We start from the raw sequence: 13,344 nt of genomic DNA, 5'->3' as shown, positions 1-13,344 counted from the left end.
AGAAAACCGCGGTAAGAATACATTCTGTCCAAAAAGATATTGGAATTCGGGATTGGAAGAACAATGATCGAGCCACATTCAAGAGGTGTTGATGTTTTCTTTCAACAACTGAGTTTTGCTGAGGTCTTTCAACACAGGAAAACTGGTGCAAGACTCCTTGATCTTGAAAAAACTCAACAAAAGATAACTCAGGGGCATTATCAGATCGAAAAACTTTGATTTTAGCATTAAACTGAGTAAAAATATTTTTAAAAAAACGCAGTATCACAGAGATAGCATCAGATTTAGTCTTTAATAGATAGATCCAAGTAAATCGAGTGCAATCATCAACAAGCGTTAAGAAGAAACGATAGCCAGTGTGAGAAACAGTCTGATAGGGTCCCCATATATCACAGTGCACAAGATCAAAATGAAATTTTGATAAGTTATTGTGAGATTCAAAAGATAGTCTACGTTGTTTAGCAAGAGGACAAATATAACAAGGATCTGATTTATGTAATTTAGTTATATCGCTGTTCAACTGATCCTTCAAAAAGTCAAGTTGCTGGAAAGAAATGTGTCCTAGCCTATTATGCCAAACATGGGCTGAAACATTGTTAATAAAAACATGAGAAACAGAATTCAAACTTTGAGCACTGAGAACATAAGAGATCTTGGACTTTGTCACCCTTGCCAATCGTCCTCTGGGTGGATAGATCCTGGATAACAAAACAATTAGGAAGGAAAGGTACAGTAAGGCCAGAGTCAGTAACTAAAGCACTAACAGAGATCAAGTTGAATTTGAATTGAGGAACAAATAGTACGTTTTTAAGCACAAGGTGAGGATGCAATGTAATATCACCAGCAAAATGGACTAAGAGTTGAGTATTATTGGGCAAAGTAACTGTAGTGTGAGGGATAGCATGCAAGGAAACAAAAACAGGAGCGTGAGAGCAAATATGTCGAGTAGCTCCTGAGTCGATAATCCATGATTGAGGTGAGGAAATTAAAGGATTTAAGAATACAGAAAAACAAATACCTGCCACGCAGTTGGATGTAGAAGATTCTGGAGCAGTGGTGACTTGTGCGGAGCTACTCAAGTGTGTAGAAAGCATTGACACGAGCTGCTGGAACTGGGCAGAGTCAAGATTCTGCACAAGACTCCCAACAGAAGTAGAACCGGGGCTATCAGTAGCAATGGAAACCTGATGAGCAGCAACATGAGAATGTTGCATTGGTTTGGAGGCGGGTCCAATAGGATAGCCATGGATCTTGAAACACCGAGCAATAATATGGCCAACAGTCTTGCAATGAGTACAATAATACTTATCTTTTTTCGGATTCCGGGGATCATAGTAATTCTGATTTCGAGAAGTATTGGGGTTCGGATTCCGGGGAGCACTGTAAGTTGAGTGAGATTTCTGAGAGGTTTGTGGGCCAGGTTTAAGAACGTCTGTCTGCCCAGATTTAAATGCGAATGCCATTGTGTCGGTGGGGTATGCGAACTCGAGGCATAAGGGGTTCTCCGTTGTTGTTCCTCTTGGACAACCAGAGAAAAAACACGATTAAGAGGAGGCATCGGATCCATGAGGAGCAGCTGACCATGAACATGGGAGAAAGAGTCATCAAGGCCCATCAAGAATGACATGACATACTCTATGTTGTGGTAATCAATAAGGTCCTTAATGCCACCACAACATTTTCCACAAGAGCAATGAGGGCGGTAATTGTTCAGTTCTTCCCAAAGGGTCGTCAGCTTCGTCAAATAAGTGCTAACGAAATCCTTGTCTTGGCGCAAGTTCATCAATTCTCGTTTAAGTTGAAAAATATGCGGACCGTTGCGTTGTTGATAACGATCTTGAAGAGCGAGCCAAATTTCGCGGGCAGAAGCAGCAAACATAACACTCGCAGAGATTTCCTTGGAAACTGAATTTAAAATCCAAGATATGACAATATGGTTATTTCGGGTCCAAGAGTTGAGCAAAGGGGGATCAGCACTCTGAGGTTCAGGTATGGAACCATCAATAAATCCCACTTTGTTTTTCACGGATAAGGCGAGGGTCATTGCACGGCTCCAACTGGTGTAATTTTCATCGGTAAGTAGCTACGAGATAAGAACTTGCCCGGGGCTGTCTGAATGGTAAAGATAGTAGGGGTTTGATGGCTCGTCAAAAGTGGAACGAGTCAAACTGGTACGAAGACCAGAACCGGAAACGCCCGTCGATGAATAAGTCTCCATGAAGCCCCCAAGAAAAATCTCCAAAGAAATGAAGGTCTTTTAGAATTCAACAAAAAAAATCCGATCAACAAATATACTACAGCACACCTCTCGCCCAACCACAAAGGTCCAAAAACAAAATCACCACACCTCTCGGCCAATCCAGAGGCAAAGAAATCCAGAGAGAGCACCAGCTCTCGGCCAAATCCAGAGGCAAATCACCCCTCACGGCAACGACGCCAGAGCACCACTACCAAAAACCAACCTTCACGGCAACGGCGTTGTCTCGCCAAGAAAACAGAAGTTGAAGTCTGTCGAAAAAAAAATATTTGGGAGGACGACGAAATCTAACCTCTTTGTCGGAAGATCCGCCGAAATAGAGAGCTGAAACCAGCCACTACCAAAAGGGTTCCACCGGAAAGGGTGAAATAGACAATAGCGGAAGCCAGTCGCCGGGAATAGATCGCCGATGACCATTGCCGAAAAATATGTCACCGAAATGGACGAGAGAAGGCCCGCCGACCGAAAATATTCAGAGGATGAAGATCATCCGCTCTGATACCATATTAGAATTTAGGAACGGAAAGAGTTGTTGCTCTGCTCGTTGGGCTGGCACAGTTGAGAAGACGAAGATGGGTTGAATCGTAAATATTTTATTTCAATGGCTCTGTTACGAAATACATGAAGCTTTATACATTAAGAAAAGAGAAAAAGGGTAAAATAGTAAAATGCAAAAATTAAATAATAAATAAATTAATTACATTCTAATAAGGCATAAAAAAACGATCAAAACATAAAATTCGAACCAAAAATGGCAAAAAAGTAAAAGAGAAAAAAAAGAGTCAATCAAAAAGAATAAATCAGATAGCAGCAAAGATGGGATTGCAGATTGCAGCAACCCGCCGGATTCCACCATTTGGAATGGAAACAGGGGAACGAAGAGACGAGGAGAGAGGGAGAACGAAAAAGAAAGCGCCATAGATCCGAGACACAGTCGGCGAGATATTGATTTCTGATAAAAAATAAAAATAAAAGCCGGTAAAACGTGGAAGAGAAAGAGAGGGAGGGAGACGACGCCCGTCTAGTTGGACGCATCAAGCACAACCAACCGAAAACGCATCGCATCTATCTCCATTCCCTTAGTATAACTCCGCCCAATGGATGCAGTTATCCCCGAGGAAATGGGAGCAGCTCCCTCGGCGCGGGAGGACGGAGTACGTCGACGATCCAATCTCCAAAGGCGGAGCCCGTTTTGAAAAATGGGTTGTGGGAGTTTGCGTGAGAGTAAATGTATGTGGGTCGTCATGCATGTAACTTCAAAGGAAACAAAAGTTAGCTCGATTTATGGGGGGTTAGTCTATAATGAATTTGAAATCAAGAGAATAATTCAATTCATCATAATGCATGTAACTTCAAACAAAACAGAAGTCGCTCGATTTAGGGGGGTTAGTCCACAATGAACTTGAAATGAAGCGAATAATTTAATTCATCCTAAATTAATTGATTCAATTTCAACTCATCTTTGGGTGTTCGTATAGACTAATACTAGGTGTTAGTATAGAAGAAAAAGTATGATATAAACAAGAGAATAAGTAACCTTTTATAATATACTTAAATATAACATATACTTAAACAAATAATTAACCAAAATAAATATAATTACTACATTTATAAGTGATTTAACGTGTAGTATTAGAATATATTAATATCCTAATTAATGAAAAACTATATTATATTACTTAATGATTATAGTTTATTATAAATTAATTCAATAATTACGTGTGACTAGAATAAATTATTAAAAATAAATTAATAAAAATAAAAAATAACTTAAGCGAATATAATAAATAAATAAATTATTTTTTAATAACATAAGATATGTTTTAACATTAAAAACCACTAATTTAATACAATAATAAAAAATTAATATAATAAATAAATATATACATTTATCAATAACATAATATATATTTTATGTATTATTAATTAATAATATATTATCACAAATTTTAAAACCATTGGTTTACTTAATTATAGCAATGGGATAATTAAACCATAAAAATTTATCAAATATTTATTTTAACAATATTTTAATTATGACTATTAAATCACTAATTTAATATAGTAATTATAAAATGAATATATTAAATAAATAAAAATAATTATTTTATAAATAAAAAATATAAATTATTATTTTTATGACGATGGTTTAATTTTTCCTAACTTAGAAAAAATTAAACCATCGTCTTCCTCAACGGCGGGAGACTACGTCGGGCCAACGGAGGCGGCGCTCCAACGATACGCCGAGAGGGAAAAGAGAGGAAGGCCGAGAGAGAAGAGCGGGAGGAAATTTTTTCGGGGGGGAGGGGGGCAACGTGCGTCATCCCTCGTTTCAAGTGATTGATTCGAAAAACAAGTCCGAATCTAAATTCCCCATGTTTTGCCTAAGCGAATAAATTGATGTGATTCACTTGAAGTGGACTTCATTCTACACTAACCCTTAGGGGGGTTGGTCAACAAAATAAAATTTTGATCGCCATCTTCATCTTTATCTTATGCATCTACATGATCTTCATCTTCGAAATGGGTGTTAGTGTGGACAACTTCATCTTTGAAATCTTCAAAATAGGGTATTAGTGTGGACAACTTCATCTTCATCTTCTAAATTTAAAACCATTGATTTTATTAATTATAAAAATAAGTTAATTAAACCAAGTGTTTGAGTTAAGAATATTTTAATTACCACTATTAAATCACTAATACAATAGAGTAAATAAAAAAATTATGATTAATGAATAAAAAGTATTATATTAATAACATAAGATAGATTTTCATGTTATTAATTAATAATATATTTTGACAAAATTAAAAGTAATTAATTAATCAAATGCGTACTTTAATTATATTTTATTTACCAAATACTTAAATATGAAGTTTAATATAGTAATAAAATTGAAAAAAATAATAAATAAATACATATACAACTTTGAAAATAACCTAAAAAAAATTATTCAAATAACTAGTTTGTGCCTTTAATATTAAAATCAACAAGTTAAGTGTTTAGTACATATAAATGACGCATGCTCAAAAGTAATAAGAGTAAACCATTATTTATCGTTCCACATGGAAGTCGATATGGCATCTCGAAATTGTGTAGCTCTTGTGGATTCTAATGCACTCTGCCTCTGAATGCTTGTTACTTGGATACCCACATCCTCAAGATCACTGCAATCGTCGATGTCTGTATCATCCATTGCAACTAATTGAACCGCATCACCTCCTCCACCGAGCTCGCCACCCGAATCATCATCTTCATCTTCAAATATATCATCATAACCTTCTGCACGTATATAATTGTGCAATATGCAACAAGCATGTACAATTTTCACCTGGATCTTAAAAGAAAATAGAGGAGTGCCTTTTAACATTTGAAATCAAGTTTTTAAAGCACCAAAAGTTCGCTCAATAATATTTTGTAAAGATGAATGTCTTTAGTTGAATAATTCTTTTTCATTTCTAGGAATATTATCTCCAAATTTTTGCAGATGATATCAGGTTCCTCAATATGGAGCCAAAAATTCTGGAAGATTTGCATAACCAGCATCGACTAGATAATATTTTCCTATAATAGAAATTATATACCACATAAAATAATTGAAGATAAAATAGATAAAAAATGACTGCATAAAAATATATTACTTACCTTCAGGTACAAAGATTTTATCTCGACGAGTCAATGCGTCCTTCAGTACACGGAAAAAAACTGCTGACCCCTCCCATCCAGCAAGTACATAAGTGAATTGCATATCAAAAGCACATTTTGTGAGAGATAGCCTTTTCTATGCCAAAACCTTGGTTGATCTCCAAGTGGAATGTTGGCTTTGATATGAGTTCCATCAATAGCTCCAATACAATCCTAATTATACATTTTTAATTAATATTTACTAACTTTGTATATTAATATAAAATTATTTAGTTATAGGAAGTGATGTTACCTTGAAGTAGGGATAAAACATTGAATTGGTTAAAATCTTCGAGTGTGTGCGTTCCAAAAGCCGTTTGACATAATCAGAGTGAAGTTTGAGGATTGCATCCAACACGTTGTTGAAATACTTACTTATGGTCCAGTTTGATCTATCAAACATCTCTGTTGTGACACTATACACTTGTCCTTGACCAACAGTTAGGAGGAAATATGCAAGTTGTTCTTCAACTGAGATGGTTTTTGTGGCTAATAAAAACCCTTTACTAGTAAGTATATCTGCCAATTTGTGAAATACCAGTTGGTTCATCCTGTAAACTTTTCGAAATTTAACTGGTGATTTGTCTAGTGCCTTTTGCAAATACAATGGACCATTCATCCCACAAGAACGTGGTACACGTCTGTTGCAATAGTACGGATAGTATCTTTCCATGGCGATCAACAAAGTTGTGAATACAACCATAGTTGCAACCTTTTCATCGTCTGTCATAGTATCCATGGAAATCCACAAATTCAATCGCCTAAAATTCATAAACACAAGTAAACATCAATTTTCAATCATAGCCTATTTGCAATCACACCTATAAACAACCATATTCATCCACATTCCCACATCCTACATTCAATCACATCCCTATGCAACCATATTCATTTAATTGTCCACATCCATACTCAAAGCACCATATTCATCCATGCAATATATAAATACAACAACATATCAAATTTAAATACAAATCATACTAATAAGTCTTGCAATATCATAATTCAAATATCATACCTAATACATAACAATATTCCAAAAGAATAGTATATTTATAATGCATTACAATTAGTTTTCAAAACAAAATTTAAGCCACTCGACCTGCTCTTCCACTGTCATCTTTGTAAACATGACCTTCTTACTAGGCGTATCCAACCATGAAGGAGTGCGAAACTTCAATTCTGTAGGCAAGTCCGGGATTTCCTTGAGGGCTTTGACCCAATCTCTTACAATATTGTCTTTCATCATGAAATTCTCAAATGTCTTAGTAATTCGATCTATTGCATCAAAGATTCTTCTACTAGTGTCATCATCGGGCATTTCGGTTCTCTTTCTATGACGACTTGAAGATGACCGTTTACTTCTTTCAGATTGATTACGTAGAGACTCATCCATGCTTAATAATGATGATGGAGTATCCCTAACTATATCAACATCCTCTGGCTCATCCATCGGGACATGTTCCGATTCACGGATCACCTCATCGCCCTGATCTACAAAGGTTGCACCTCCTGACCCTACCGCTATTGTGTTTCCCACTACCACAGCTAATTCGTCGTACAAGGGGTATCCTTCACGTCTGTACTTCTCAACCGCACCATTGAACTGTAGTTACGGTGTTTGGTTGGAGATCGTCCAAAGCAGTGGTGGACTGTATTCCGTGGGCAGAATACGCTTACAATACCTCCTTCCACAACGCCTTATAGGAGACACCGTTTCGGATTGTATATGGCATGGATCCACCTCAGCACCTTTCATATGTTCCAGAATCCACCAGGGTGGACGCAGTTGACACTGCTCTTCTGGAGAGGGATAAATTGTTCGCGGTTACACACCTCCGCTGTGGTAGGCCCAAGTCAAAATGAAGGAGTATTATGATCAAGGCCACAAAGACATTCAATACAACGTGGGTGACTTGGTTTGGTTGTGCCTCCAGCATTACCGGCAATCTTCCATGGCAGGCAGCAGGCATAAGTTATCGCCCAAATACTTTGGGCCATTCATCATCTCTCAGCGGGTGGGTGAAGTAGCCTACAAACTCAACCTGCCCCTAGATGCGCGAATCCACACTGTTTTCCATGTGTCATTCCTCAAGCCATTCAAAGGCAACGACCATCCACACACACCATCTCTACCACCCATGGACGACAGTCAGTTATCTCTCATGCCATACCAGATTTTAAATGCTTGCCAAAATGCACACCGTAGGGAGGTTTTAGTTCAATGGACACACTCCGACGCCATCAATGCTACTTGGGAGGACATTGACGTTTTCCAGCAAGCCTACCCCACATTCGATATTGCGGACAACCTCATTTTTTAAGAGAGGGAGTGATGTTGTGGACTCGATAGCAAGACGAGTCATCCAGAGGCGACGTGGTGAGTTGACTCAGGCATAAGACGTAGTGGAATTGGGAGTAAAAAGAGGGCTTGGGCGTACATGTCTTTTAATTAATTGATTCACGTATGTGGGAAGCCTTAATGGCATTCTTTTAATAATTCTATTTTTCAGACTTAGTTTAAGGGCTATTGATTGAATGGAAAGAGAAAGAAAGAATTATGGATATGCGTTCTCCCTAAGGAACCAGGGTCGGCATTCACCTGGAACCCACGGTGTAGACTCCTGTCGACAAGTCTAAATCCCCATTCCGACCACCTTTCTCATCTTTTCTCTTCCATAACCCATTTCCGACCCTCGTTATCCCCAAATCGACAACATAGGTCGACCAGAGAGGTCTCGGCGACCAGACTCTGTTTTAGAGCAGCAAGGCGACTTCTCCCTTTGTCGTGTGACTCAATCTATGGTCCGGGAACACAACACCTACCCACCTACCAACAGTAATGAATAGTATTTATTTTCACTTAGGCAGTGTAAGCATGTTAATGGAAGTTGCCCCAATCAAAGGGCTAATAGCAGTTAGGAATTGTTGAAGAGCAAATATGGAAGAGTCTTACATGACTCTCACAATAAGAAGTCTTACAGAGCCAAAATTATTATGCAAGCAGGTCTCAGAGAAGAGTTTTAGTCTAAAGGTGTTTTAGTTATGTTAGTCTTCTATTTATGTTGAGTTATTTAATTATGCTAGAACTTATCTTTTAAGTGTTAAAATTTTGGTGTAATTGGAAAAAATGGTGGTTTAATTGTAATTGGAATCTACTACTTTCCTCTGTTATAGATAGGGGTTCATGTACTCATATTACATCAAGTCAATGAAGTTTTTTCTCTTTTTCATAAATTCAACATGATATCAGAGTAGGCTCTGTGAGATGAATCGGTCAACCCACAGAGATAATGTGATCCTTTTCTGATCTATTATCTTTGGAAATTTAAATATTTGAGTTTACTTTCTAAAGAAAAACGAATTTTGGCAATCGGAGTTTTCTACAAAAAAATCGATATTTTAAGTAGTAGAGGTCAGACTACAAGAGAGGTTGGAGCAGCAGTAGAACACATACAAAATCATTTTCATTGAAAAATTAAATTATAATAAACTTCAACTTGAGGGGGAGTGTTGAAGAACAAATATGGAAGAGTCTTACATAACTCTCACAATAAGAAGTCTTATAGAGCCAAAAACAATTATGCAATGTGGTCTCACAGAAGAGTTTCAGTTTAAAGATGTTTTAGTTATATTAGTCTTCTATTTATGTTGAGTTATTTAATTATGCTAGGACTTATCTTTAAGTGTTAAAGTTTGGGTGTAATTGAGACAAGGGTAATTTAATTGTAATTGGAGTCTACTATTTTCCTATGTTATAAATAGGGGCTCATGTATTCAGATTACATCAAGTCAATGATTTTTTCTCTTTTCCATAAATTCAACAGTAACATAAAAAAAACAAAAGTTGTTCGATTTACCCATGTTCTCATTCATTTCCAACGCACCAAAGCCCGCGTGCTTAACAAGTTCAAATCATCGATTCAATGATTGATTATGACCTCCATTGACCACTGGCACTCCTTCAACACCACAACAGCTATCAATGCCAGTGCTCGTTGGGTTCCAATTCAACCCAACTAACATCGAATTAGTTACTTATATCATTAAGAAAAACTGATTGACGAAGACTTCCCTTTGTGTTGCATCCTCATCTACGAGGTTAACAGCTTTCATCCCATGACCTTGACGCAAACGTGCCCACCTACCAACAATAGCGAATAGCATTTCTTCACACCTAGGGAGCGTAAGCATGTCAACGGAAGCCGCCCCAATCAAAGGGCTAACAATAGTTAGTAACTTCGAAGAAAACAAAAGCTACTTGATTGACCCATGCTCTCAATCATTGCCAACACACCAAAATTGGTATGCATAACAAGTTTAAATCATTGAGTCAATGATTGATTAAGATTCGATGATTACCCGCCTACATAGACCGACGTAAAGAGGGTTAATATCCCCTCCATTGACCACCGGCACCCCCATCGCCACCACAGCAGCTACTGGTGCTAGTGCCAGTGTCAGTTGGGTTCCGATTCAACCCAACTAACATAGAATTAGTGGCTTTATCTTTAGGAAAAAAACTTATAGACGAAGACTTCCCTCTACGTTACATCCTCATCTATGAGGTTAGCGATTTTCATCCCAGGACCTTGCACAAACCTACCCACCTGTCAATAATAGCAAATTGTTTTTCTTCACACCTAGGGAGCATAAGCATGTCAACAAAAGCTGCCCCAATTGAAGGGCTAACCAAGGTTCTGGAAGGTGATCAGCTCCTTCCTCAAGATTGTGCAGCAGGTACAAGTTGTCGGCCGTAAGAGGTCGCTCGTTTTCTTCGAGGGAGGCTCTAAGCACTAGATGAGGACGAACTAGATCATGCAAGAGTACATCGAAGACGGATTCATTGAAGATGATCAAACCAACAGGTTCCATTTTTGTGTTTGTTGCAGAATCCACTACAATGAAAAATAGTTACTCATCAATTTGATCGGCTTCGTTCTTGCACTGATGCCCAAAAAATCTTCACTTACGATGGGCTAGAGTCTTCGGCCAATGTCGTCAATCCAACATGCCGCCATCATTTTCTGTTTCGACTCCCACTGGCCAAAGCCAGATACCTCATTCCTCACGTCGGTTATTATGTGACATATCTAATCCTTAATTCTAGGAGATTCTTTTGTATATATTTTCCATTTATTTGTCCTCTAATTGATATGTAATTGATATATAATTATTTCATGCAATTTTTAATTCAATATAAATGGAAAAATATTCACCCTTTTACAGGTGTGAATTCATCAAACTTTCTCATGATATCAGAGCCAAACTGGATTAGCATCCCCTATATGATTCTTCATCCTCCCTCTCAATGGCTACCAAAACCTCCCTCACCCTTCTCCCTTTCAACTCCTTAATTCACATGGTTAACATCAAACTTTCTTCCAAACTCTCCTATGGAAGAGCTAACTCATTCCCTTTTTTTAGAGCAAAGATTTATTAGGCTATGTTGATAGAACCATTGTGCCGCCACCTAGGTTTGAACCTGCCGACTCTCACGCACCAAATGACAAACACTTGGCATGAAAAGCTGCTCATCAATGCCTCCTCACCCTCCTCATTTCCTCCCTCACCAAGGAGACCATGGGAGAGGCCATGCATCGAACTTGGCAACTAACCCATGCATCTTGTATTTTGTTTTGGTTCTATAAACAGTTAGGTCTCTTTTATGATAATTTGTTATGTTTTTCTATGTTTGTTAACGAGTATAAAAAGTTAGTTGGAGGTTGGTTCCTTTTATTTTGGAATATCCACCTCTTTAAGTTCTTCATTTATCTCCTAGCTTTTGTGGATTCCGAGCATGAAACATAAACAACACAAATGTGCAACTCACACCTTTTTAGGATCTGTCAACCTTATTGTGAGATTATTGAGTATTTGGGTGCAATTAAGTATTCATTATCTGATAATTATTTAATGGATCGTGTAAATGGTGTTTTTATTATATCTTGTTGTAGAAATTTGCCTTATCTCATTAAATAATCATAGATTTGACCTTATGAAAGATTTGTGGGTGCATGTAAAAAGAACTCTGTGGCATACTCCAAAGAATATGAGGTTGATCCCAGTAACTGAAGCAATTGTGCAAGTTTGAACCAAGCTAATGAAACCTTTGCTTGCCAGTGATTTTGGGTTCGTTTTATATGTCACAAATTTTATAATTACCATACACTTTCTTATGAGCCATGTTGAATCACTTCTAACAATAACTCTCTCTCTCTCTCTCTCTCTCTCTCTCTCTCTCTCTCTCTCTCTCTCTCTCTCTCTCTCTCTCTTTCCCTTGTTTTCTTTACAGAAAAAATTTTCTGGTATTGTTTTGAATCCTCAAGGGTTTAGTTGACTTAGATCCTGATACATCATTCTTTGTTGGGTGAAACATTTCTTTGAGAACAAGATTTTCATTCTACACTCCACCTAGGCACCCTTGGGTGAATGATTTTATGTCAACCATGTACTCAGTTTTTATCATCAGTAACATAGCCAACCATAACAATACCCTCCTACCCTTTGCCTACTCTTCAATGTCTAACAAATTTGTGAGTTCACACGCATAAGTCCTCCATAAGCAATGTTACTGCCTCAACTAAAAACACTACAAGCATCAGACAATTTGTTGTCATCTCTATAGAGATGGTACCTGAAACAAACCAACCAACCAATGGCAAAATAACTTAATAGGGCAAATAGTCTAATGCTACAAACTAGGAAGTCATCTGCAAGCTCCAATTTAAATATCCAACTTCTCCTGAAATTAGAGGCAGAATTAGCCAAATCATTTTTGTAAAATTCTATTCATCGGCTCTCCACAAAATATACTTTCATATAGAAAGTGTGCCTTAAATTGTACTCTCTCCTTGTTAACCTCACAAAGTAAGTAGTATAAAGCAAAAATTTATAGATTAAAAATATAAAATAAATTAATAAAAGCATAGGAACAAAAGGATGTAATACTAAATTCTGTGAAACTGCATCAAATTGATGTTTCCTATTATATATACTTGTGGGTCTTTTATCGTCGTCTTGAGAATAACAGGCATTACCCACTTATCACGTCTTTTATTGTCGTCTTGTGAATGGCAGACATTTATCACGTATCACGTCTTTTATCGCCATCTTGTGAATGATAGGCATTTATCACCCATTTCTAGCTGTGAGAGTCGGTGCTCGGGTTGGGACACCATGATGGAATAGCTTATTACTACATATATGTTACCCCCCTTAATTGGCATTTATTACTCCTACCACTTGAAAGTCATTGTTCTATGGAGGGACAAAGTGATGGAGGAGTTTTTACTACACTTCTGAGCACTACGTATAGACCCACTACCTGCAAAAGATAGGAGTGCCACTACTTGAGAATAATAGGAGTGTGCCCTACATCTAGCATGGGTTATGACTGGATTAT

At 37.5% G+C, this 13,344-nt stretch overlaps 1 protein-coding gene across 1 annotated transcript; it reads left to right on the top strand.

The window, feature by feature from the left end:
• Positions 1 to 7,801: 7,801 nt before the first annotated feature.
• Positions 7,802 to 8,263, top strand: LOC137949468 (uncharacterized). Its single transcript, XM_068795516.1, has one exon. It carries the CDS (start codon positions 7,802 to 7,804, stop codon positions 8,261 to 8,263), a length of 462 nt encoding a protein of 153 aa, XP_068651617.1.
• The last annotated feature ends 5,081 nt before the right edge of the window (positions 8,264 to 13,344 follow it).

The sequence above is a fragment of the Aristolochia californica genome, unplaced genomic scaffold (assembly GCF_029961685.1).
Source record: "Aristolochia californica isolate CCGP_79_NKW_82.1479 unplaced genomic scaffold, dmAriCali1.0.hap1 SCAF_14, whole genome shotgun sequence".
NCBI lineage: Eukaryota > Viridiplantae > Streptophyta > Magnoliopsida > Piperales > Aristolochiaceae > Aristolochia > Aristolochia californica.
The sequence above is the reverse complement of the archived record's forward strand: the minus strand, read 5'-3'. Positions and strand labels throughout refer to the sequence as shown.